This window comes from Lutra lutra, chromosome 18 (genome assembly GCF_902655055.1).
Source record: "Lutra lutra chromosome 18, mLutLut1.2, whole genome shotgun sequence".
Classification (NCBI taxonomy): Eukaryota; Metazoa; Chordata; class Mammalia; order Carnivora; family Mustelidae; genus Lutra; species Lutra lutra.
Genome location: NC_062295.1, coordinates 9790465 through 9816640, shown reverse-complemented (window position 1 = coordinate 9816640; position 26176 = coordinate 9790465). Strand labels below are relative to the sequence as shown.

Genomic DNA, 26176 nt, shown 5'->3' with positions numbered 1-26176 from the left:
CCCCCCACAAAGGTGGGGCCACCCGAGGAAGAGGTAGAAAGGTGGTCTTACCAACAGAGTCCTCAGAGAGGCAGGCAGGACCAGGTCACATGGGGCACCACGGTTCTCAAACAAATTCAACATGGCTTGGTGCTTTTCCCGCCCAGTGTTTCCCTACAGAGTCGCCACAGTTAGTTCCAAGAAGCAGGCGGACCCCCATAAAAGGCGTGAACATCCCATGTGGCCGTCCTCGGGGCCTGAATCAGAGGAGGTTCTGATTTCTCAGGCCCCGTGAGCCCAAGGTCCGCCCCGGGGCCCAAGATCAAGATTTGCTGCCCCCTCCCCGTTCAGCTCTCTGTCACGGCGACAAGCCTTTCCTCACAGCCGTCAGACTACTACAGCGTGCCCTGCAGAAAATGCTGAGTAGAAAGAAAGAGGAAGGGGAGGGGGAAAAAAAAAAAATTCTCCTTCGTGCGATTCATATATGGGCAGGAGCTACAAACAATTCAAGGCGCTAAAATTAATTCGCTCCCTTGCCGATGAGGAAAGGGTAAGCATAGAGGCAGACTGTAATAGAAACGCACTTAATGTGTACAGCACATATTTATTCCTTTTTAGAAAATTTGCAAAAGCTGCCACCTCCCCCCCTCCGGCTCCCATAAAATCTGACCATCCTACTCCGCTTCTATTCTTATCCCCCGCTCATTTGCGTAATTTTAACACTGCAGAATATAGCTAGCCTAAGAATATTTTTTTATAATTACACCCATCACAGGACCTGTCAGTATCTAAGGAAGGATAATTTCAGCTATTATAAGAAGCTTAAAAGATCATTTTCATGAATAATTTGTAATATGAATCATTAAATTCAAACAATGTCAGAAAATTTAAAAAAAAAAAAAAAGGGAAAAGAAAAATATTTTAGGTGTCTAAAAGTAACCAGCCCTCTAAAGGCAGAATCATTTCTGTCATGCACAGAAACAACACAACACGTGGGGCAGATCTTCATCTGAGAGGAGGAAAACAGGGAAATTGGCTGATGTCACTTCCCACTTTTAATTTTTCACCAGGCCCCCCAAGCCTAAGGATAAATTCCATACCTCTAAACGAGTCAGACGAGTGCTCCTGACTCTGACCCCCATTTATCTCTTACCTCTTCCTGCCTCCAGGAGAAAACACCTGACCGAAATGACATAGACCTACCCTGCAAGCGGAACCAAGGGGCAGAGAGAGACACACTCCCGGTCAACTCTGTGTGTATCTGGATCCAGCCAGACCTGCACCGTAGACCTATTTTGACTTGATAATATACTTCCTTACTGGCTTCGGTTGGTTTCTATTGTCTGCCAAAGGGGGGGGTGGAATTTTCTATTACTACAATAAGGCTGGAAACCTTTGCAGACCCTGAGACGAGAGCAAAATCACAGCGCTCACGGGGATCCGGGTCAAAACTCAGGGTACTCAACGGGGGGCACACAGGGAGTTGAGGCGCAGGTGGGGATATTTGTGTGTGTGAATGCTGGGGTCAGACAGTGGTCAGGATCCTTGCAGGAGGGACTGGGCAAGACCCAGGGAAGGACAGTTGCCTGTGACATGGCCTGGCTAACAGGAACCGACAGTGCATTACAGGAAAGCCCCGAAGTCATTCTCCTCAGGGCATCATGGAGACCAAAGGACGATTCCCACTTCCATAGGAAACTGGTCTGTGCTTTCCTTAACTAAGGATAAAGACATCATGAGCTAAAACACAGGAAAGGTTAAGTGTTGCTCTAGGAACATACTGCTTCAATTCCTTAATACATGAACGTGTGCATTCACACGCATCCTTCTTATGAGCCTTAGTCGAAAAGGACTGAAAAACCTCTTCTGTTATTGGTTTTTTTTTTTTTTTAAGATTTTATTTATTTATTTATTTGACAGACAGAGATCACAAGCAGGCAGAGAGGCAGGCAGAGAGAGAGGAGGAAGCAGGCTCCCTGCTGAGCAGAGAGCCCGATGCGGGGCTCGATCCCAGGACCCTGAGATCATGACCCGAGCCGAAGGCAGTGGCTTAACCCACTGAGCCACCCAGGCGCCCCTGTTATTGGTTTTAAACTGAAAGGCAACTGGCCGGCTTAGAACTCAGGCTTACGCCTAGTGACTGGACCTCTGTAAATCCTTCCTGTCAACATGGAGCCCCCTGGACGTAAGGACACGTACACGGGGTTGCCACTGGTGGTAGCAAAAACCTGGAAATGGGGGTGCCTGGGTGGCTCCGTGGGTTAAAGCCTCTGCCTTCAGCTCAGGTCATGATCCCAGGGTCCTGGGATGGAGCTCCGCATCCGGCTCTCTGCTCGGCGGGGAGCCTGCTTCCTCCTCTCTCTCCGCCTGCCTCTCTGCCTACTTGTGATCTCTGTCTGTCAAATAAATAAAATCTTTAAACACACACACACACACAAAAACCTGGAAATGACCTAAATTCCATCTGAAGGAAAATGGGCTTTAAAATTCTATCACAGCTGGGGAGCCCGGGGGCATGGTCGGTTGAATGTCGGACTCGTAGATTTGGCTCAGGTCGTGATCTCGGGGTCCTGGGATGGAGCCCTACATCGGCTCCTCGCTCAGGAGACAGTCCATCTAAGACTCCTTCTCCTTCTCCTCTATCGCACCCCACCCTGCTTCACGTGCTCCCTCTCTCTCCCTCCCTCTCTCTTAAATCTTTGAAAAAATAAAAATTAAAAAATGAACATAAAAAAATAGACTTTCATCTGGACTGTAACCAGAAGTTATTAAGAAGACAGATTTAGGGGAAATAATACATTATATGTTAATAAAAATAATTAAAAAAAAAGATTTAGATCTGCATCAACGGACCTAGAGCAAGATTCTCAACTGTTACATGATACAAGATTACCTAAGAATGGCCAAGCAGATCAAGGGTCAGCAAACCTTTTCTTTAAAGTATTTTCAGTTTTTCAGACCTTATTGCTCTCAATAGATAGAACAGTATTACTCAACATGCTGTTCTATCAAGAAATCACACAGAAAAAAAAAAAAATCACACAGAAAATACATAAAAACTAGGTGTGGCTGTGTCGCAGTAAAACTTTATTTACACCAACAGATGGCATGCCCATGGACCAGAGTGTGCCAATTTCCAACAGAGACTGTAATCGCATTGTTGTTGGTGGGAAGGGATACACCTTTGTCAGGATCCGTGTAAGTGGACATACGTCAATTAATTCTGGTTGTTTAAAATGGGTAGTGCTGCGTGACATTAACTCCGTACATCTCTGTATTGCTGGCCTGGTTACAGAAAGTATGTATTACTCAATTTTAGGATTCCAACAAAATATTCAATTATTAAAAAACAAGGTATGAAGTACAAGGTATGTCATGATTTCACTAAAATCAATTCTCTAACACATTTAACCATTTGTTATTACTGCAAGAAAAGAGACTCTTAAACATGTTATTCATGTTTAATTGGATGCCAAGTGTCCTACAAAGAACTCTCCAGCTACAAACCACGCCCCTCCCCCCCAAAAAAGAAAGAAAAAGGTGGGAAGGGTAACACCAAGTCATGGGAAACTGAGCGGATTAATTTGCTTCTCCCCTCCCAACGAGAGACGGAAGAATATCGGAAGACTAGCTTCAGACTCCAGCCCATGCAACCGCTCGCTGTACCAGGCGGTCACTGTCTACATCTTACATATAGAGTGACCGAGTGGATACGGTCCCAAAAGTTGACACCAGCTGAGCATTAAGTCAGGACTCACACCTGGGTCTCAACCCTACTTTAACCCCATTTACACGGCACTGACCAGTAGCTGGTCAACAGGCCATCTGTCCATGGGTCGGTCCGATCTTGCACACCACAAGGCCACCCAAGATTCACAGCATAAATAAGCAGGGACACAAAGAAATCAGTGCGCTACTGCCTAACCACCAAGCGAAGGAGGACTCCTAGGGTGACAGTTCAAAAGTGTTCAGCAGAAATCTTCCGTCACATTTTTTATTTCTCCCGTTTCTCCACTGGTACTGCCCCCATTACGGCCGCAGCTGGCAAAGCTGGCACCTCCAGTCCCCTCGTGCCCAAGCACAGTGGCTGCTAGTCCAGAAGCGGGGCAGAAATGGCTTGTGTCCCCTAACAGCCTTTCTTTCTTCCTCAGCAAGAAGAACACCAATGCTCTGTGCTGGGTGCCCAGCCATCGGGATGGAAAACCGAAACTACTTCCCAGTATCTCCTGCGGCTCGGTGCGGCCCCATGAACGTGTCGCAGGAAAGTGCAGAAGAAAATATTTGTGAACCTGAAGACTTCATAACAGAGACTACCCAAAATGAAACACAAGGACAGAAAAGTAAAGGCCAAGTCACATGGCTGGCAAATGTGGTCACACTGCTGGCGAAGGGCAAAGCTAGGACTTCCCAGGCCAAACCCATGGTCTCACTCTCACGTTCTAATAGTTTCCAGTTGAGGCTGCCTTCATGGACGCTGTCCCACTCTACTCTGGAGAAGAATGAGAAAGGAGGAAAGACAGCAAGCAGCCAGCCTGCACCCCGAGAGCCAGCCCGTTCCCGGGCACTCGCACGCACGTGACTGGTCGCTGACGGACACCTGCTGTAACTCACGGCGGTACTGTACCACCGCCTGGCTTTCCTATTAAATTACTTATCATGTGTGGTTTTTTTTTTTTTAAAGATTTTATTTATTTGTCAGAGAGAGAGAGAGAGCGAGCACAGGCAGACAGAATGGCAGGCAGAGGCAGAGGGAGAAGCAGGCTCCCCGCCAAGCAAGGAGCCCGATGTGGGACTCGATCCCAGGACACTGGGATCATGACCTGAGCCGAAGGCAGCTGCTTAACCAACTGAGCCACCCAGGCGTCCCCATGTGTGGTTTTTTTAATGCCATCAGTTTGTCTCTTAGCCCATGCGGCCCGTGTGTCAAGCGGGGTCAGAGATCACTGGGCTCTTCAGGTGGGGGAGGGTTTCTCCCCACGGAGGGTCACACAGCACCCGTCTACAAGGAAAGGTTCCAGATTCTTGGTGACACCTGACGGTTTGTGATTTTTCTGCTCCCTTTCTGCTTAGCTTTTCTTCTTTCTCTACAATGAATACACTTTCTTTTTTAACAAGAAAACAAACTGCTGCTCAACCATAAAGTTGCTGAAGAACAATTTTTAGGCAAGCTACCAGGTCAGCAGACTGCTCTTGGCCCATGGGTATACGTTTGCTTATTATCGATTCCAAAGGCTTCATTTTACTCCTCAGGAGGAAGCCAAGAGCACAGAAGCAAGGCCTCCAACTGTGCAGGCACCGTTCCCAGCTGCCCAGCAGCAGGACCCCCGCACTTGGCTAATGGCAGGATAATGAGACAAACCAGATGCGCGCGAAGGCACAAGTAATTAAAGAGAGCGCGGAGCTCCGCCTAATGGGCTTCACCTGGGGGAAGGAGGGTGCGTTTTGGAGAGACTGGGTCCCAGGAAAGGGGAGCTGGTGAGTGAGACAGAAATGGAAGCGTAATGGGAAGAGCGGCGCGGTGAGAAGTCTCAGGTAGAGACCGTGCGCAAAACGCCTCCCGGTTACTCTGGTCGAGGGCGCCCAGGAAGCCCGGCGCATGGCTCCATGTCCGGACCCCAGCCTGTTGTGCCCCTGGCTTGGCTGGCTGGGAGAAATCTGGGCGCTCCTTCTCCTGCAGCTGCCCAGTCACCCCAGGCTGTGGCTCCACGGGGTACACACTGTGTGTCAATCACTTCTGTGTCGGGACACACGCCCATCCCAGCATCTCGCCGCCACGCACTGTGAGCCAAGCCCCGGGCCATGCTGCTACCAGGAACAGCAAATACGTCCACGGGCCCGGCGGGCACGCTCTGACGTCTCAAAGTTCCGGTTTCCTGCCCCCGTGGAGGGGGCCCGTAACAGTACCGGCGTCACAGGAGGGTTGCTGGCCACGTTAGAGCAGGGCCTGCCACCGGCCACCCCATCCACACACGCATCCTGTGGAGATGCGTGTTACTTTCCTCCAGGGCTCGGCCACCTGCATTCCTTCCCTCGCCCAACAGCCAGCTGCGCCCCACCCCCCAGGGATCACAGCAGCGTCAAAACCCAGTGCGTCCCTACTCTGGAGAAGCACACGTCCCGATACACGTGTTTACTGAGTAGCTCATGAAAGAAAGGGAGAAATAAAAATTCTAAAATACAAAATGGGCAGCAACACTGCAGAGCTGGACGGAATGACGGGGGCAGAGGTGCCTGGGAATGGGGGTGTGCTGGGCGGCAGGGAGGGGCGAGACGGAGTCAACAGAAGGCACACAGGTGAGAAGGCATTCCACCGAGGAGGTATTCCACCGAGGTAGGTGTATTTCTAAGGAAACGCAGAGTGAAACTGAGGCTGTAACCAGTGAAATCGCCCCAGACGGAGAGATCAGCTTTAACTCCTCGCACGATGTCTGTTTTTCTATTCGGTCTGAGAAAAACACATTTCGACGAGTCACTCTCATCTGAGGTACAAGGCATCATTACCCCCTCGAGCAAAGCACAGTGACCGGATGCCTGATGAAAGCTATTATTAGAAACTTACAACAACAGCTTTCAGAACCGCAGTGGCATTTAACACGACAAACCCCCTGTCAGCGTCCTGGAAGGAGAGAGAACAGACACCAAACAAGACACTGACTGACAAACTGCACGACAACAATCACAACACCGAGGCCGCCCTGAAAAGGGACAGCGACAATGATAAAGAGACGTCTGGCCTGGGCAGGGGGAGCGGAGGCCCCAGGAGCGCTTCTGCTCTGTTTCTGGGCCTTTGTTTCCCACCAAATAATAAAAAAGAAATGAACAAAACTCACGAATCGATCCCTGGCATTTCCAGGCAATTGCTCTCGCAATGACTTAGGAGGGGAAAGTATCCGGCAGAAGATGAAATCCAGTCGAGCAAATAAAACATTATCCTTGATGGCAGTCCCCAGAGACACATAGGCACCTCTAGTAACCGGGACCAGATCTCCTGGCAGTGACGACCCCTGTACCTTTGATGAAGCTTTCCTCAATACTGACAGGACTGAGGGCTGCTTTGGGGGGTGGGAGGAGCTCTGGTACCCTCTCAGCCCCCACCCCGGCCAACTTCTCCCAGAGTTTCCATCAGCCTCACCTTCCCCAAAGTCACCTGGGGCAGGGACTGCCTACCCAATATCCATGATCCATCCTTTATGTGCCAGTTAAGCCGTCAAGATTCCCAGCCTTCCTTGCAATTAGGGGAGGCCCAAGAGCTGTATGTAGAAGTTATGGGGGGGAGGGGTTTCCTGAGAAGCTCTTTAAAGCAAGATTATCCTGCAAGCTTTAAATCCTTATAGACTTCAGCTGTGAAATGCCCGCTCTGCCCTTCCCCACTTCCTGCTTCTACCTACCTGAAATACAGGTGTAATGGCTGGAACACCGGCCACCACCTGGGTTCCATGAGGCAATCAAGAAGATAAAACACTGTGTCCTGAAGATGGCGGAGCACAAAGGAAAAGCAGCCTGCATCCCTGCATTCCTGATGATCATAAAAGCATCACACTAGCCCTAGATGAGACTCTGTTTCCAGACTTGTGTTAACTAGGAAAAAAAAAATCTTGTGGAAGTCACTGTTTGGGTTTGGTTTGGTTTTAATGCAGCCAAACCTAGTCCACCTTATACACGAGCCCAAACGAACATAAAAATTCAATGAAAACAGAGAGCATGCTGTGCAAATTCAGGGTCAAGACAATGTCTGCCAACCCCTATACCCAACAAAACCACCAAACCTCTCCTCAACAAAAATTCCAGAGGTGCTCCATCTCCCACATCACTCTAGCTGCACAGCCATTGGGGTTTTTGACCTCCAACATCACTATCCATCCTTATCTCAGGGCTGTTGCCCCCTCCCATTCTCAGTCCAGTACATTGGGAGACACTGCTCCAACCTCACCCCCTTTCAGGAGGGGGCACGTGAGGAGCCTGGTTTGTCTCAACCAAGTTCTAACCCTCGCCTGAAATCCTCAGGATTAGCTCAAGCAAGGCAGGCCACCCAAACTGGGCCACCAGCGGTCATCTGGAAACATGCAGAGGTTATCAGTAAGAATATTCTAAACGACATTTATAAATTAATTCTTTTTATTGATCTGAAATCAATCTGGAAAAGTGTCAGTTTCATCTGGGTGGTGAGCACACTAGGTGTTGGGTACGTTATTTCCCAGACTTTCCCAGTAAGTTGTCATTTAAAAAAAAAAAAAAATCTTGAGTTCGGGCCACTGTCCCAGGAATGGTTCCCTGGGTCCTGCCATACTGAGCACTGCCCTGGGGATGGACCCTGAGCTACCAGTTCAGTTATTTATTTAAAGGTCGGAAAACCAGCTGATCAGACAAATTTTGTTTTACCAACACCATAAAGCTTTCAAGGACATTTACTCCATGATTATCACAATTATTCACCCACTTTGAGAAATTTATGTACAGGTGTTCTGCTAATGTGCCTTGACCTTCAGCTTGGACGCCCTTCAGAATGCATCTCCAATCCAAAATGACGTCAACAGTTTCCTGGCACTTGACATATGTGATCCCTTTGAAACTTCAAAGGCTTGCATCAAGCCAACAGTATCATTTCTGCTCCTCAAATGAACACACTTAAACTCTGAGATAAAAACTTATTCCCAGGGATGTCTGGGTGGCTCAGTCAGTTAAGCGTCTGCCTTCAGCTTCCGTCATGATCCCAGGGTCCTGGATGGAGTCCCGCATCGGGCTCCTTGCTCAGTGGAGAGCCTGTTTCTCCCTCTGCCTGCAGCTCCCCCTGCTTGTGATGACAAATAAAATCTTAAAACAAAAAAACCCACCACAATTATTCCAAGAATTTGGAACTAGTCAAAAGCACAGAGGTTCAAGCCAGATCCCACCAGCTGGAAAACCGAAGTCTGCCTTCCCCTCAGTGCTCTAGGGCGGCCTCCCTCCATGAGCCTCCTCTCCTTTCACTGTGGGAGGAACCGCCTTCATGGAGGAAGAAAAGAAATGCTCCCGGCACGTGTGGTCTCCACTGCTACTAAGAAGTGGTTTCTCCCCGAGTCTGAGGGTCAGTTCTGAGGCCCCCCTGCTCTGAGCCGGCTCCCTCCGTGGCTAGCAGCACACCATCGGGTTTCAGTCTTCCAGGGAGAAGAGGTAAGGGGAGCAGAGCTTTCCCTGGGTAAAGTGAAGGGGTAGATGCTGCCCCCCTGCCCCCCACACCGGCTGCCCCACACAGGCAGGCAGCACCTGGCCGGCCGCTGCACACCATCACCTTTGGGGCCCAAGATGGTGCAAGGGACCTTAGCACGGACGACAGCACCGGGAGAACACAGCTGGAGGGTTGGCGGGAAAAGCACGCTCTCAGCCTAGACCTGGCTAGAACCTTGGCCTGGCCTCTTCCTAGGCAGAGGACTGGCACATTCATCCCACATGTCCATGTGCCTGGGCCACGGCACCCAGGGACTTGGCCAAACCCTAGTGTGAATGCCACTATGAAGGTATTCATTTTTTTTAGAGGAGAATAACATTTTAACAGTAGGCTTTGAGTGAAGCAATTTCCTCTCCGTAATATGGGTGCGCCTCATTCGATGGAAGGGGAGCAGGCCTTAGGCTGTAGACCTTAAGAGTAAAGACTGAGCTCCCCAGGACTCCTGCCTCCAGATGGTCTCAGACTTAGGACTGCACCACCAACTCCTCCCCGGGTCTCCAGCCTGCCGTCTACCCTGCGAGTTCCCAGACTCTACAACAGCAGGAGCCAATTCCTTAAATCTGTCCCATCTCGACAGAGGTATAGGCAGGCCCGTGGACTCAGGTGTGTATACACAGACGCACATCTCTACATATGCTTGTTTGTACATACACGTGTGGTTGCAGAGTATGTGTGCGTGCCGGCGTTTCTCTGGGGCACCCTAATACAGTGGCCTTGCCCACTCCATCTCTCAGAGCCCTGGTTTCTCCACATGTATCCAGCGGGGATGACAAGAGCACCAATCCTGCAGAGAGGTTCTGTAGCTAAGAACCTGGCACGGGATCTAGCACCTTCCAGGTACCCAATGGACGGGACCTTTTCTTTCACTGTCAACCAAAGATTTCTCCAGGTGATTCCTAGAGAACCATTTGCAATGATCTGTTTGTCTACCTTCTCACTGTCTCCCCCACTAAGTGGTCAGCTCAGGGCTAGAGCTCGTATCTCTCATTCACTCAAGTTCTCCCAGAACTGTGCCTGGCACATGGGCAGTGTTCAACTCCTATCTGTTGAGTGAATCCAAGGGCATCCTTTCTTACCATCAACAAGCCAAGATGTGCGGGGGACACCAGAAACATCTTTCAACAATGGGTATGTACAACATGGTCTCTTCATCCCAATTAATGACTGACAATGGAATCAGTATTTCCTATGGAATCAGTATTTCCTACAGACACTTCTTTGCCACATTTTTGGACCCTCTTTTTAAGATTTTATTCATTTGACAGAGGGCATGAGCAAGGGGAGGGGCAGAGAGAGAGTGGAGGAAGCAGGCTCCCTACTGAGCAGAGAGCCCGATGCGGGGCTTGATCCCAGGACCCTGAGATCAATGACCTGAGCTGAAGGCAGAGGCTTAACCCATTGAGCCCCCCAGGCACCCTTGGATAGTCTTTCTACCACAGACCTTGACAAGGTACCAAGCATTCCTTCCCAGACTCTAAAGGTTTTAAGTCCCAAAATAAGCCCATAGAGTATGAGATCTCTTTCTAAGGAACCACACAACTGGCTTTGCAGACAGATACCACTTGAGTCAAATGTGCACCCAGCATGAGTGGCACGAGCATCTGCTCCCCTGAGCAGGTGGCTGCTGGCTCCTCTGGCACCAGCCAGAGACGACAGTCCCCAGACCCCTCTGCATGTGGGTGGGACCAGCTACGGGCTGCAAGCAGAGTGGTGTAAGTCCCTCCTGGGAAAAAGGGAGAACAACAATTCTTTTCTTTCTCTTTAAGGAAAATCACTTCCCCCAACTTTTCTTCTTTCTCAGATAATGCTGTTCCCGTCTATACCAACTTGCCTATTCCTCTGAAATCACTCCTAGGACTACTTGGACGGAGTCTGGCAACAAGTTTCCTCACACATCTACCATGCACCTGGTCAACACACACAAAAACAAAACTAAGTCTACAAGGACCACCCAGATGCTCTGTGCGGTCAGACGGACCACATACCCAAAAGACAGGATGACAGGCCCCCAAGAGTGAGCCATCCAATGCCAGACCTCAGTTGTTGCTTATTAAGTGCCACAGGAGTGTGGCAAACTCAAGGATCAGTGGAATTAAATTTCTCTGGTGACAGGAGTGGCTCTCACAATAAACGCAGCATCTGGCCTGACCCGGTGGAAGGGAAAGGGCACTCCCAGAAGAGGGAGACTGGCTGGGTGAAGAGCCGGCACCAGGACGTGGTTAGGATGGGGACGCATGGCCAGACGACACCGAAGCGTCACGAGCAGCGCCCAGAGGGTGGGCACGCTGCGCACGAAGAGAAAGAGCCAAGATTGCAGGGGAAGGGAAAGGCTAGAGAAAGAAAGGAGATGTGCCTGACACCCACTGTGGATTCTTGAGGGGAGTCAGGGGTGAGTACGGTCCGAGTACCATGTTAACTCAACAGTAGCAAGAACCTTCTGTCGCGCCCCTCGCCCCTCCACCCGCCATCTTCTCAATTGGTGGAGCCTCTGTGAAGACCAGTTCTGTGGCCAAACCTGGATCGGAGATGAAAGACAGAGCCTCAGTTGATCTGAGACATCTCCCGCTGGCCAGGAATCAGACGGCTGGCACATCTGTAGCACCCTGGCGGATCCTGAAGTTCATTAACTTGAAAGCAGTGTCCTCCAGGGCAGTGGTTCCTAGTGGCCGAGCACAGGAGTTTTTACAACTCCCCAGGGGATTCAGTGTAAAGCCCAGATGGAGAACCACTGCTGTGCTCTAAGTGGGGAAAGATGGTGGAGACGTTTACAAGGAAACGGGTGGGTCAGAAAAGCACACTGTTCGGCTGGTTTGCTGAGATGATTAAACCCAGAGCTTCAGGCAGCCCCTTGCCAGCATGAGAATGCCTGCCTAAGAGGGGGCACCCGGTGGGGCACAGGGGCTGGGGCCCAGCAGTTCACAGGAGCCCAGCGTGCGTACTCTTCTGCGTACTCTTCCCAACGCGGGCCTCAGTGACACAGTGCTGGCAGCCGGGAGTCAGCCACAGTGGGGGCATTTATACCACGAGCATCAGCAAGCACCCTAAATCACACCCTTCTCCCTAGAGGGCTGGTGCTTCAACACACACCCGTACACACTGCCAACACTGGGGAGAGAAAAAAAACAGACGAGAAATGGGGGTGCGGGGGAACCTCCTGCTTTTGCTGGAACCCCTGGATCAAGACATCTCTGAAGACAGGCACTGTGACATGTTGTTTAGGCCAGATAAAACTGGATTTTACGACTCCTGCAGTCAAGAATTCTGAATGACAAAACCATAGGGAAGGTGAAGCCATATGCGAACCGTAGTTATGAGAAAACCAAACTATGAGTGATGAGAAGAACCCAATTCGAGGTGCAAGCGTAAGGAGGGTTACATGGGGTCGGGCACACGGCTGGCGTGGCGTTGGAATGAAGACCTTCCACTTGCCCCCGGCCACGCTCTCCAGAGCTGCCATGGGTCTTCCCTCATGTACATGCCATGAGGCCAGGTCCTCTAACAGCTCCTCTGACACTTCTCGTCATTCACGTCATGAACATTCGTGGCGCACACACCACGGGTCAAGGACTGCTCAAGGCACTCTGAATACAGATGAGCAGAGCGATGAGCAGGCCAGGTCCCCACTCTTGTGGTTTGCACAGGGCAGTGTGGGGGCACAGACAGCAAACATCGCAGGCGATGAGCCATCGAGACACTCTGAGGTACGGATAAGCTTTGTGAGGAAGACAAAGTAACAGAATAAAAATGGAGCAGAAAAGAAAAAGAAAGAAAGAGAAAAAGGAAAAGAAACAGTGTGACACAAGGTGGTCAGAGGACGTGACTGCTGAGCAGAGACCTGCCCGACAGGCTGGCATCAGCCGTCTAGACACTGGGAAAGAGCATTGCAGCAGAGGGACAACTCACTGCAGGGGCGCTGAGGTCGGAACTAGTCTGGTGCATCCGAGGAAGAGCCTGACAGCCAGGGTGGCACCGTGGGGTAGGGGGAGGATTGGGGCCGGAGGAAGTGGGGTTGGAACACAAGAGCCAGACCACAGCCAGCACTGGAAGCCGTCATCAGAAGGTTTGCAGTGGGTTTTTAAGGCAGAGTGATGGGATCTGATGTATGTTTCCATGAAGTTCCATGTTTATCCTCCTCCAATGAGACAGGAGCACATGCACAGTCGTAAGCCAGTTTTCCCTGCAACCCAAGAAGCCTGCCTCAGACCAAGACAGCTTTGCCTCCCACACCAGGGACAGGAATTCGAGGCCACCCATGTGGCCACCCAAGTTACGCCCCACATGCCCAAGGCACATGCAGGCTCTAGGAATCCCCTTCGCCTGTGGCCGTCCATCTCCATAGAATCAGAGGGTCTCAACTGTCCTGCCCTACATTCTGGGAGCCCCGGGAAACAGAGACCCGTGAGAACAGGAAGCACACAGTGTTGAACAGGGGATCAGTGAGTGGGCCACTGGCTTTTTGTTTTCAAACTTCTTCTGTTCCTTAGAGTCAGCTTTTTAAAATTGCTAGTCAGCATCCCTCATCTGTCAATTTCCTTCCACTATACCTCCTGCCTTGCCGCTGATGAGTCTGATGGCCACAAGCAACGGGCCATTTTCTTCTCCCTCTGTCCCTGAACCCGCGATAGATTACTTAAATGGAGCCCCCGACAAGGGCATGCCACCTTCGATCCATCACTAGGGGGTAAGATACAAGGGCCAAGGCAGAGGAGGACAGCAAGTGGAAGGTACGTAACAAGGGGGAGAGTGGGAGCAAGAGCCTCACCACACAGCGGACACTGCATCATCTGGAAAGACGGACTCCAACAAAGAAGAGCCCCTCACGAGGAAAGGATGGACTCCGTAGCCAGGAAAGAACTACCAGTTTGCCATGAGCACAGGAGCTACAGAAACCCAATGCAAGCTTGCAAACAGGCAGGGGAGATCGGCGGAATTAGCGCTCTTAGTGACAGAAAGCTCAGGGCTAGACCATCAGGTCCAGCACGGCTGCATTCAGGCACTCCAATAGCTCAGCTCCTGTCTGCCACCCGGCTCGGCTCCTCCCTCTATGCGTCGGCCTCACTCGGACACAAGAGAACGACAGCAGTCCCAGCCTTCCCGGCCCTACAGGAAAGACATGTGCCGCTGGCAGGACCAGCTCTCTAACTGTTCCGAGAGCCAGCTCCAATTCCCGGGGAAATGCTCCTCAGGAGAGGCCAAGAGAAGCCAGCACCAAGCAAGGTTCTGCTGAGCCTGTGCTGGGCAGCAGACACGCTAAGAACTCCTCCTGTGGGACATTGAGAAACCGGCCTCCACAGCTACACACACAACCAGTGACCACACAGAAAGACGAACACCAAGGGTCCACCAGACAGCGAGGCCCCAACCATAGAGCCTGGAGGCGTCACCTCCCGAGTCCGGAGCAGACGGTGATGGCAAACACCCACGCTGGGCCAGACAAGCACACCGTGCGTGTACATGCACGAGGGACAGTGGGCTCTCCTGTCCCGCGTGTGCAGCCACTCAAAGGCCACAGATCTCCCCTGAGGTCCTGTTTTGTCCACCCAGGACCTGTGACTAAAAACCCTACCTTCAAAACCTCAAGCGCCTACACAGGGGAGAAAGGCGTTCACAACAATGGTCCCCATGCCCATCAGGGGTGAAATTAATGTCTCAGTTCAACTACGATCTGTGTTCATTTCTCACAGCTGCTCTAACAACCACAAGCTTGGTGGCTTAGAACATCACAAATTTCTTCTTAGAGCTCAGGAGGCCAGGAGTCTTGAGGATCTGACAGACTATAGTCAGCAGGGCTGCGCTCCTTCCAGAGGCTTGAGAGGAGAACCCAGTTCCTGGTCTTTCTACTTTCTGGAAAATGCCCGCACTCCTAGGCTTGGGGCCATGCCTCACTCCACACTCTAGTGCCGCATCTCTCCCTCCCCGGCCCTCTTCCCTCTTGTAAGGACCCTCGTGATTACACTGGGGCCCACCTGGGTGGAGAAGGATCATCTCTCCTTACCAAAATCCTTAACTCCCCCACATTCGTAAAGTCTCTCCTGACACTTAAGGAAGCATGTCCCCAGGTCCCGGGTACCAGGACATGAATGTCGCTGGGGGGACCATCCTTCTGTCCACCACAGCATCTTCTAGATCCCAGACTCAGACATGGACATGTCCTCTCAACTACCTCCCTTAATTAATATTTATCCTTGCAAGAGCCTGTGAAGCACATATGGTTTCCCTCCTCACTTTCAGACCATACAGAAGGGCTGAGAGAGGCAGAGCTAGCAACCAGTAGCACCAGTGGTCAGTATGTACTGAGTGCCCTGTGTCGGACAGGATGCTAAGTGCTTCACGTGTATAACCTACCTCCACCTTCCCCAAAATCCCGTGAGCAAGCCACGACTGCAATTCCCTTCTTACAGAGGAAGAAATGGAGTCACCGAAAGGTCAAGTGGCCCCTAAATCAGTCATGCAAGGGCAGTCCTTGGTGTCCTTCCACGGAAGTCATTCATGCGCCCACATCCAGTGGGCTAAGATCACACGGCGTGCTGGGTCTCCCCGATGTTGTGGCCGTGACCCTCTTGTTCTTGGGCCACGCGCAGGAGGAAGTGGCCCCTTGGACAAAGAGCTAAAGAGCAGAAATGCCGGAGCGCAAAAGAACTCAGCAAACACCCAGGAAGAGCCGCGCTGCGAGCTCAACTGTCAGGCCAGTTCACTGAGGACACAGCGGCCCACATGCCATCACACTGAGGCCGGAGAGGGAGCAGACAGCACACGCCGGGATAAAAGAGATCCAAATGTGTACCCACAGGGTAAGGACTCCCATAATGCTCATACTCCAAAAGGTATTTTATAATGTTGAGGTTTTTCAAACACAAGCCCAACAGTGCTTCTTTTTTCCGAGGTTTAATATCCTTACTGTGCCGAACCCCAGTTCTGAGAAGGCAGAGTATGGATTTCTCAGGAGGCAGTGGGGTGCCATCCACGGATCACGGCATTAGAGTCACGTATCTAGAAGTGCAACTGTGGGGCCCATCCTAGATCCACGGAACCACTGGTGGCAAGAGCAGCGTTCTTCCCGAGAACAGTCCTATTGAGTGGGTTGCCCAGGTGATGGCCTCAGCAGACTCTAATTTAAGAACTCTGTAAGGCAAAGAACCAGGGATTCGGAGGAAAATGACCTGAGTTCACTTCTACCCTAGATAACACGTATGAGTCCCTTAAGCTCTCCTAAGCCTCCAATAATGAACTTTCTAAAATACAGAAAAATCAAAAAATTAAAATACAGGAAAAATACCTACTCTTCACAGGTGACAAAGCCCCAAAGAGACGAGAAGCTGCCTGGGAAGGGTAAAGGGGACACAAATACTGCTCATTCAAGACACATCACAGACGGAATGAGCGCCTACAAAAGTGAGGTGTTGGGGAAACAAAGATGGGGAGTGAAAGTCAAAAGACCAACACCCACAGAACACACGTGACACGGATTCAGGACCATAATAGCAACATCTGTTTGAAAAAGGGACAAGGAAGACGAGATTAATTCTGCAATGATAACCCCTAGATCAGTAACAGTTATAGACCAATTATGAACGAAGCAAGGCATGTAATAAAAAAAGTGATAATAATCACCAACACGTTGAAGCCAATCAAACAGAGACCGTAATCAACACAAAAGCTTTAAACAAAATTCAGCCTCTCTGTTATAGTATGCAACCCACATCCAGATTCCAATGCTGTCTCCTTCTATTCCACAGAAACATAACTACCACTTACTGAACGCCCCTGACAGGCCAGGTGCCACACTGCAAACTTCACGTTCATTGTCTTGGTCAATCCATGCCACTACCATTGATGGGAGGTTTCCACTTCCAGATGCCAATAACTCCAACACCTCAAATTACCCTGGGTGCGCCTGGATTCAGAAGCAGTTCTGGCGGACTCCCAAGACCTGTAAGCCTGGAGGGTCCATCCCTTTGTTACAGTGTCTACACCCCTAAGAGTTCATTTGTGTTTAAGTCAATCTCTTAATGGCAAATTGGCTGAAGGCTGTAAGACATTTCAGGCAAAGGGAAATACCCTTTCTTGCAGCTAAACCGAGAACGTTTTAGTTGATTACACTGTAGTCCAAATGCGGAGAGAGGAAGCATATGTTATCGCCTCCTTTAGTGCAATCTTGGTCAAGTGATCATTTTTCTATCTATACTTGTATTTCTGACTAAGAGTATCAACAGCTAAAATGTATTCAGTACTACCGATACTAGGCATCATGCTAAGATGTCTAGATGGATTACTTTGCGAGGTAGGGACTGTCAACTAAGCCCATTTACGGATGAGGAAACTAAGGTACAGAGAGACGAAGGGGCTTAACCAGAACTGGGGCTGGAACCAGGTCAGCCCAACTCCACAGCCCTGGTTTCTCCACCACTTTGGGGTTCTGTTGCTTTCACCCCTGGTCTGATGGGACTTAACCATGCCGCAAGGTTCTCTCCCTGGCAAGTACCTCAAGACCCAAGATATAGAACTTCCTGTGTACGCAAATTAACACAACCCTTGCTAGTGACCCAGCAAGTAAGTCTTACGACATTAGTGCTGCACACAGCAAGAACACAGAACAGGATGTTCCATCTAATTTGTTTTCCAGAATCGTGACCAGCACGGTTTCTCGACCTCATCGGCATGAGTACTCATCCCGCGCTGCGTGGCTGGCTCCTGTGCACCAGGCATGCGGGCTAATAAGAATTAAAAAGCTCGGCCCCCTCCGCACCCCGGCTCGGTCTCCCCCTCACCTTCAGCTGCTTGACCTTCTCTTTTCAGCATCTGGACAGCTCCTACGTATTTCTTCAGTTGGACTTTGAGCACCTCGTTTTCTCTGCAGGTACAAGAACGTTAAAAAAAAAAAATACATGTTTAAAAACTGGCAATTTAGACTGAAGCGGGGGGGGGCAATCTTTGTAAAGAAAAACACACGGGGCTCACCTTATTAGTACATTTTTTGTTTTAGAGATCCTCCCTGGAGAAGACTACACTTGCAAAGGTACGTTTGCAGAATGCCTGCAAAAACTGCTCATCTGTAACGGAGTCCTGACTGGTTCCAGTTCCCAGCAAGTCAGGATGCGGACACGGGTTGTGCTCTGATTATCTGAATCTGTCAAGCTGCTGGGTGCCTATTCGGTGGTACGCACTTGGCAATATTCTCTCCATTTACGGAAAAACACACTAAGAACCACCTATTCAGCCTGGGGAATACTCATTTTTTTATTAATGGCCACAGGCACTGAACGTTTGGTATTTGCCAGACATCATGTGGCAACACCTACTTTACAGATGAGGAAACGGAGTCATAAAGAGAAGCAGCAGCTTCGTCCACACCCCCCTCCACACAAGACTCTCTACTCTATACAAGGCCCCATCAAAGCCCTGCTCTACCCAATTCACTCCCCAGGTACACAGGGTGAGGAAAAAAACACAAGGATCAGAAGGAGAAAACAACCAGTTACTGAGGACCACACAGCTGAGACTCTGCCTTCCTGACTTCACTGAGTCAAGCAGCATTCGTTCATTCTTCATTCGTTGGGAAACGGTTTAAATGCCTGTCGTGTGTTAGGCACAATGACCCAATTAGCATTCTCAGTTTTGAAGAGGAATTGGGGCACAGCTAATGTCTGTGACTAAGGTCACATGGTCAAGGTCAAGGTCATAAGAAAGGCACAATGCCAAGACACCAACCCAGGCTGCTCTGTACTCAAGGCCGCAAAGAGCTTTGCTCAGTTTCCTTTGGGATTCAAACTTGGTTTCTCATCACTGTCCCCAGGGAGAGTTGCCTCTTCCACATTTTCTGATTCTACTACTCCCACCCGTAGGTCTTGAGTCTGAGTGCCTTTAAATAGGAAAGAACACTTCCTCAATACGAAAACAGCTTTAAGACTGGGTTTCTTTTATAACCATAAAAATTTAAATGCTCATTGCAAAAGAGTCCGAGGACATTTAAGCAGGAATGTACAAGTCAGCTGAAAGCCCAACACCTTGAAATCCATCCCAGCAACATTTTCATAGCGATCCTATCGTACCTCTCTCCAGGCATGTGCCCACACATGTGAAGTAAATCTGTTTTCCCTGGATGAAACATTTTTCACACTCCTTTCATTTTTTTGTTTGAAATCTTCTCTTGCTTTGTTCACTGATCCACTAACCATCCCCCCTTTCTCATGGTAACCAATGCTGAAAACCCAGTATATATGTTTCAAGCCTTCCTCCATACTCATATCATCACTACAAACCCAAAACACTCGAATATCAGTTACTTTGTAAAACCGGGTATTATACATTTTTCCGCAGCTGGGCTGTCCCCTTGAACAACTCACCACACAGGCAGTTTCTAACTCCATCTAGTTATGGATGCGTACGCCGCTCCTGGGTACGGCTGTGCACCACACACTTACTCAGGGTATGAACTTCTGACTGCCCATCGTCAGTACTGTTTTCCACGCATCTGACAACACCTCAGCCCTGTTTGCCCTTTTGCTTTTCTGCACTTTTGGCAAAGACCATCATCAGCTGCAGACTCTCCCGAGGACTTAGGAGTCACCTGAGAATGCTACGTTCATCTCGGAAGCCCTAGAGAATGAGCCACGGAGGAGCCCCTTTATCACCCCCTCCCTCCTCCTAGACAGCCTCTCACGGACGTTTTTAAAGCTGTCTGCAACTTCCTCCATCTGTGATGTGAATAGCAAACATCTGAAGCCAAGCAACTAACAAGTCCTGGAAAGACTGGGGGGAGGGAAATGCTCCCCGATACACGTGGCTCGTACAGCTTGTTTTCTTGGATTCCTTCAGCAGAGTCTTGTCACTCATCCCAACCTACTCTTCATCTCTACGTGTGAATTCAAGTCACATAGGGCCTGCAAATGATGGAAAGCAATTTCTCCGCATTTCTATATGGCCTCATTTAACAAGGGTTCCCAGCAGCTCATCTCCCACTCATCGGAACACACAGGCTCACTGAGGCAGACTGACAGGTGAGCCGTGCCGTCTGCTACCGGGCTCTGATTTGCTCACAGCACACGGGTCAGTCCTCAGCTGCCCTGGTGCTCCACGCTTCTGCAGCTGCCATGGACAGGTTTCCAGCGGCTGCTTTCCTTCTGGTTTGGATTTTTCAATAATGTCTTAGAGATTCTATCTCAAAATGAGATGTAACAGATTAAAAGGTTTTTAATATAAACTGATCTCCATCAAGATGAGAAACTGCAGAGTACATCAAACTACTGGATACGCACCTCTGGGAACCATAAATTCACCCCAGACAATTTCGTACCCATGAACTTGTCTGTCTTTTGGGGAGAGTTAACACTTTCCGGTCACTGGACGCTTTATGAAAGAAACTCAACACACCTAATTGAGGTCCTTTACATTCAGTTTTTTTTTTTTTTAAATGATCAGAGATTCACATGAAGTTGCAAGGATGATAGCAAGAGTTTCTCCGCCCTTGGCCCAGGCTCTCCGATGGTTGCAGCTTACCTCACTATGCGGCGGCAGCGAAATCCGAAGTCTGTAGGGTCAAAGTGTGGTGTGGTGAGAGTGTGTGTGTGTGTGTGTGTGAGTGTGTGTGTGTGTGTGTGTGAGAGTGTGTGTGTGTGTGTGTGTGTGTGTATGAGTGTGAGTGTGTGTGTGTGTGTGTGTGTGTGTGTAGTCCCGTCCAGCCCACTACTTTCACTGAGGCTCCTAAGCATCCTCTCCCACACGGTGTCTCTTAAGATGGAATGCAGAAGGCTGCGGCCACTGCAGTCACACAGCCTAGGCCATGGAGAAGAGCCAACCAGGACTAAGAGTGAGTAGCGGGCAGGAGGCTATGAAAATCAGGGAGCTCCTGCCCCGCCAAAAAAAATTTTTTTAACTTAACACATTACTGGGTCTCCTGGCTGGCTCAGTCAGAAAAGCACGGGACTCATGGGGCGCCTGGGTGGCTCAGTGGGTTAAGCCGCTGCCTTCGGCTCAGGTCATGATCCCAGGTCCTGGGTTCGAGCCCCACATCGGGCTTTCTGCTCAGCAGGGAGCCTGCTTCCTCCTCTCTCTCTGCCTGCCTCTCTGCCTACTTGTGATTTCTCTCTGTCAAATAAATAAATAAAATCTTTAAAAAAAAAAAGAAAAGCACGGGACTCTTGATCTCAGGGTCATGAGTTCAAGCCCCATGATGGGTGGAGAGATTGCTAACAAAAATAAACTTAAAAAGCACGTTACCAGGCCAGCAAAATACTTCCCAGCCTCTGGACAACTGATTTGCAAGCAGCCGACAGGATGTTAATCTGCGGCTAGGAGAGCCAAAGAGAGTTCCTCATTCTTATTACACAGGTCTATTATGATGACCAAACCTAAAAATGCCTTTTCAATTGACACCTCATGAGACGACAGAATGCATTAGTTAACTAAATGAATCCTGACTGTAGAGAGGTTCGAGGCCCTCTGAGCAGGTGAAAAATACAGGTAGGATGGTGCAGCCTCCCTCATTCCCCTCCCCGACCAAGGGCCTTCACGCCACCGCAGGTCCCCTCGCCAGGTACCCGTCTGCCTCAACAGGTAAGGGGCCCGATGAGCAGGGCTCTGGGTGCCCCCGCTCACAGGCTGGGTCTTCAGAACCACGGGGCCTCCCCTCTTCATTACCCCCCCAAGTGTGGCACACATGAGGGAGTGTGCGCACCACAGAGCCCTGTCAGCTGTGCACGTGGGCAGTATCCCAACAGACTCCTCTGAGCCATGAGGTCACAGGTCTTACTTTGAGCCTTTTCTCTTCTGGTTACTCAGCTACGTTCCCTAATCTTCTACAGTGAAGTGAGGTTTGCAGACAAAGAACACGTCTACAGCCTAGTCTCTCAGGTTTGGGGGTTTTTGGTTTTTTTGTTTTGTTTTGTTTTTTGGTAAGACTTAAAGAATTTACGGGGCGCCTGGGTGGCTTGGTGGGCTAAAGCCTCTGCCTCCGGGCTCAGGTCATGATCTCAGGGTCCTGGGATCAAGCCCCGCATCGGGCTCTCTGCTCAGCGGGGAGCCTGCTTCCCTCTCTCTCTCTCTCTGCCTGCCTCTCTGCCTACTCTCTCTCTCTGTCAAACAAATTAAAAAAAAAAAAGACTTAAAGGATTTACTAAGAGCATTTAAAGACAACGCTGAGAAGGAAAGTTGAAGCTGCTACGGAGCAGGCCACCTGTCACCTGTGGGGTGGGGGGTGGGGGGACCCCCACCCCGTCTACACTGCCAATATGTGCAGCGTGAGCCTGTGTGGAGGAGAGCCCGAAGAAGGACGCACGAGGCCTTTGCCACCCCATCCATGAAGAGCTTAGGGCAACTCCCTCTTCTCCTTTCCCCTTCTTTGATTCTAGGAGGCTGCTGCCCAGCTGAAGACCGCCCTCCCATATCTAGCTTCTTTTTGTAACCAACAGAGTTGATTTAATATCAAACCCTGACAGACCACCTAGAAAACAGGGGCAGGATGCTACTGTTGCTATGAACCGCCCACACTCAGACCTTCCAGGAACGTGGGCCACAAGGAAACCGAGTCCTGAGCACAGTAACCGGGGCTCCAGGTCAGCTGCAGGCTTCACCCCTTTGGCGACCTGTCAGGGATCCACCCATTAACACTAGCGCCTCTCGGAGGATCTGGCCTTCCGGCTGTAACTCATGCACCTGCCTCCAATGAGGAGATGTAGCTGGGAGGCACCTTCAGCCATCACAATGTCAGCAGCGAGAAAACCATAGATCAAGGAGGAGCAGGGGTAGGGGTTCCATCAGGCAAACCCGGTGTGTCATGGCCAAAGCCAACTGCAGTGGAAAACCAACCTCACAGACACAAACCTGCAGAAATCCCCCTTCCCCACTCACCCCTGAGAACTTACCCAGTTCTCTGCACTCTCAAGGGCAGTGGGACCTAACTTTCCTCACAGTTCCATCAAAGAGGAGAAGCACACAAAGAGAATGAACTTAAACAGAACCTTCCAAATGTGGTACATTCCCAAGATCATTTTAGAGGTTTACCTATCGGAGATATTCTTCTAGTAGATTTTTTAGAAACCGATTTTCCATATATTGCTGTGACAGAAAGAATCTTTTGAAAAGAAGTTCAAAGGTTTTCAAAAGTGGACGAAAAGAACACCAAAGAGAGAATAATGCAGCTGGGACACAGGCATGGCCCGAACCCTGAGGCCGGTGCACAGTGACCAAAATCTGGGGCAGAGAATCTACACTTTAAAATAAAGGTATGAAGAGCAGGTATTTTCGAGTGCACTTCCTAAACTGCATTTGAGGGGGTGACAAAAGGCCATGGAAAGAGAACACGGGGGACCACAGGTGGACAGAGTCAGGGAGAGATGCGCTCACCAGCCTCATTCTCTACCCCGCACCCCACTGCCGCCCCAGGGCTTCCCAGGGCTGCCGATGTGTTCATGCACACTGGGTACCCTACAGCTACTGAAGTGCGGCTTTTTCAGACTGGACACAGCCCCCAAGACCGGGAGACCAATTTTAGCGGCAAACAACCAAGTTTCTGTTACAAAAATGTGGCCCGCATGCACCTTGGCAGAGGTGGGCACTTGGCAGCTTTAGGAATTTCCTCGAAATTCCTCCGTGGTAGCTAAGAAGGGAGAAGCAGCTCGGGGCCAAGGCCTCCTACAGGTAAAAGCTGGGCCTACACATATAATGGCGAGCCCCTCTCCTCTCTACGACACATCGGGTTTGCCTCTGCGTGGGGGGATGCCACGTCAGGGACATCACACACAGGCTCTTTGGGCAGACTGCAGGAAGGGCTGGTATTATCCCCAAATTTTATTACCTTTCACTTTGCAGATGAAGAAACGGAGTCTGCAAGAGGTTAAGCAGCCTGGGGGCGGTGGGGGGGATCACATGGGAGAGTTCGAGGCAGGGCCACAATGTTCTTTGACTCTGTCACAAGCGTGGTCCCCAGCACCTCGGGAAGCTGGTTTTACTGTGCCCGTTTTGCAGATGGGAACGTGGTGGCCCAGGGAGTCAAACCAGAGATTCGAACCCATTTCCATTAACTCCAAAGTCTCACGTTGTTCCATATACATTTAGTAAGTAATTAAGCACAGGTACAAAGTCAAAAATGCAAGGCCCTGAAAGACCCCACTGAATCATGAGGGCGGCTGAGCCTGGGTGTGCAGAGTCCCTCGGCTGGGTAGACTCCTGGGCAAATGCGACCAGCGAGCTTCGTCCAGAGGGACGTTGACCTTCCAAGAGTCACACAGTGCAAGCCTCTGCCACCCATGACCACAGGTCAGAGGTGAGCTTTAGGAAACATGACTCGACAGCCTCCAGAACGGGACACCAAGTCCACTTCCAGGAAGCCAAAGCCCGTGAATGAGAAGTCTCAAAACACCTACATGAGGGTGTTGTGAATATATCCGAAAAGAACTGGTTACAAACTAAATGTCGGTGGGAGAGGGGGACTGGGTACACTCCTGTGCATCCACCTACAGCAGGACACTAGGGAGCGGCACAGCTGGGAGGAGTGCATATGTTTCAGTGGAGGAACATCTGTGAGGTGCCATTATGTCAGTGCAGCAGAGTACAAAGGTAGCAGACCTAAGACAGCCCCTTACTTACAGTTTGCTACGGATTGACGATAGGAATATATAAACCACAATGTTAACAGTGTTCATTTCTGAATGATGGAATTAGAAGACATTTTCAAGTTTTCCAACAATATACTTTACCAGTGAATGGGGGGCAGGGGGTACATTTAAGAGTAAGGTTAGATCAGGGCGCCTGGGTGGCTCAGTTGTTAAGCATCTGCCTTCGGCCCAGGTTGTGAACCCAGGGTCCTGGGATGGAGCCCAGCATCGGACTCCCTGCTCAGCGGGGAGCCTGCTTCTCCCTCTGCCTGCTACTCCCCCTGACTGTACGCTCGCTCTGACAAAATCTTTTAAAAATTTAAAAAAAAAAAAAAAAAGGTAAGATTAGATCTAACATGGGGCAGGGGAGGAGGGAGGGGGGAGAGAACGTCTCTACCTAGAATCATACTTAGTGGTGCAAGACTGAATGGTTTCCCAGAAATTGGAGAACAAGACAAAGAAGTCACTTTCAACACTCCCACTGAGCACAGCATCGGAGGTCCTACCCAGTGCGCTGAGGCTACAAGGACGGCATCCAGATTGGAAAGGAGGACCTAAACTGGCCCCTGCTAGCATATGACAGACTACGCTACACACAAAATCCCAAGAATCTACAAACATCTCCAAGAATGAGTTTTTAAAGGTCAGATGGCAGAAACTGTATTTCTACACGCTGGCAATGAACAATTAAAAAGCAAAATCGTAAGAGTCGTTCATCCTAGCTCCAGAAGGAGAAATGCGTAGGTGTAACTCCAATAAATAAGAAAATGTGCAGGGGCGCCTGGGTGGCTCAGTAAAGCCTCTGCCTTTGGCTCAGGTCATGATCTCAGGGTCCTGGGATCGAGCCCCGGCATTGGGCTCTCCGCTCAGCGGGGAGCCTGCTTCCCCCTCTCTCTCTGCCTGCCTCTCTGCCTACTTGTGATCTCTGTCAAATAAATAAATAAAATCTTTTTTAAAAATGTGCAGATGTATATGCTGGAAACTATAAAACACTGATGGAAGAAATCAAAACACAACCACATATGCAAGAATTAGCAGGTTCCTTGATTGGCAGACTCGAAACAGGATGTCAGTTAAACTGATCCACACATATCCTGCAAGCCCTATCGAAATGCCAGCTTTTCTTCCATAGATATGCACTGGTGGATTCTAACATTTATATGGCAAGGCAAAGACACTACAATAATCAAAACCATTTTGAAAAAAAAAAAAATTTTTGAAATAGAAGCACAATTGTGGAGGATGTACACTACCCAATTTTAAGACTTTCTCTAGAGGAGTACAGCAGTCCGGGAATGGAGCATTGCAGAATGACAATGACCAACAGAACAGAACCAAGAGTCCAGAAATAAAGTCACAAATCTGACCAAGTGGAAAAAAAAATTTTTTTTTTTTAAGATTT

The 26176-nt window shown here is 49.9% G+C and overlaps 1 protein-coding gene across 2 annotated transcripts in view; it reads right to left on the bottom strand.

Moving 5' to 3' along the window:
* Positions 1-26176, bottom strand: part of SNX29 (sorting nexin 29) — a 479895-nt gene that overhangs the window by 274108 nt on the left and 179611 nt on the right. For both annotated transcript variants that reach the window (XM_047712611.1, XM_047712612.1), the window contains exon 14: positions 17953-18035. In XM_047712611.1, the coding sequence (XP_047568567.1) occupies positions 17953-18035 (83 nt within the window). The remainder of the gene's footprint in view (positions 1-17952; positions 18036-26176) is intronic.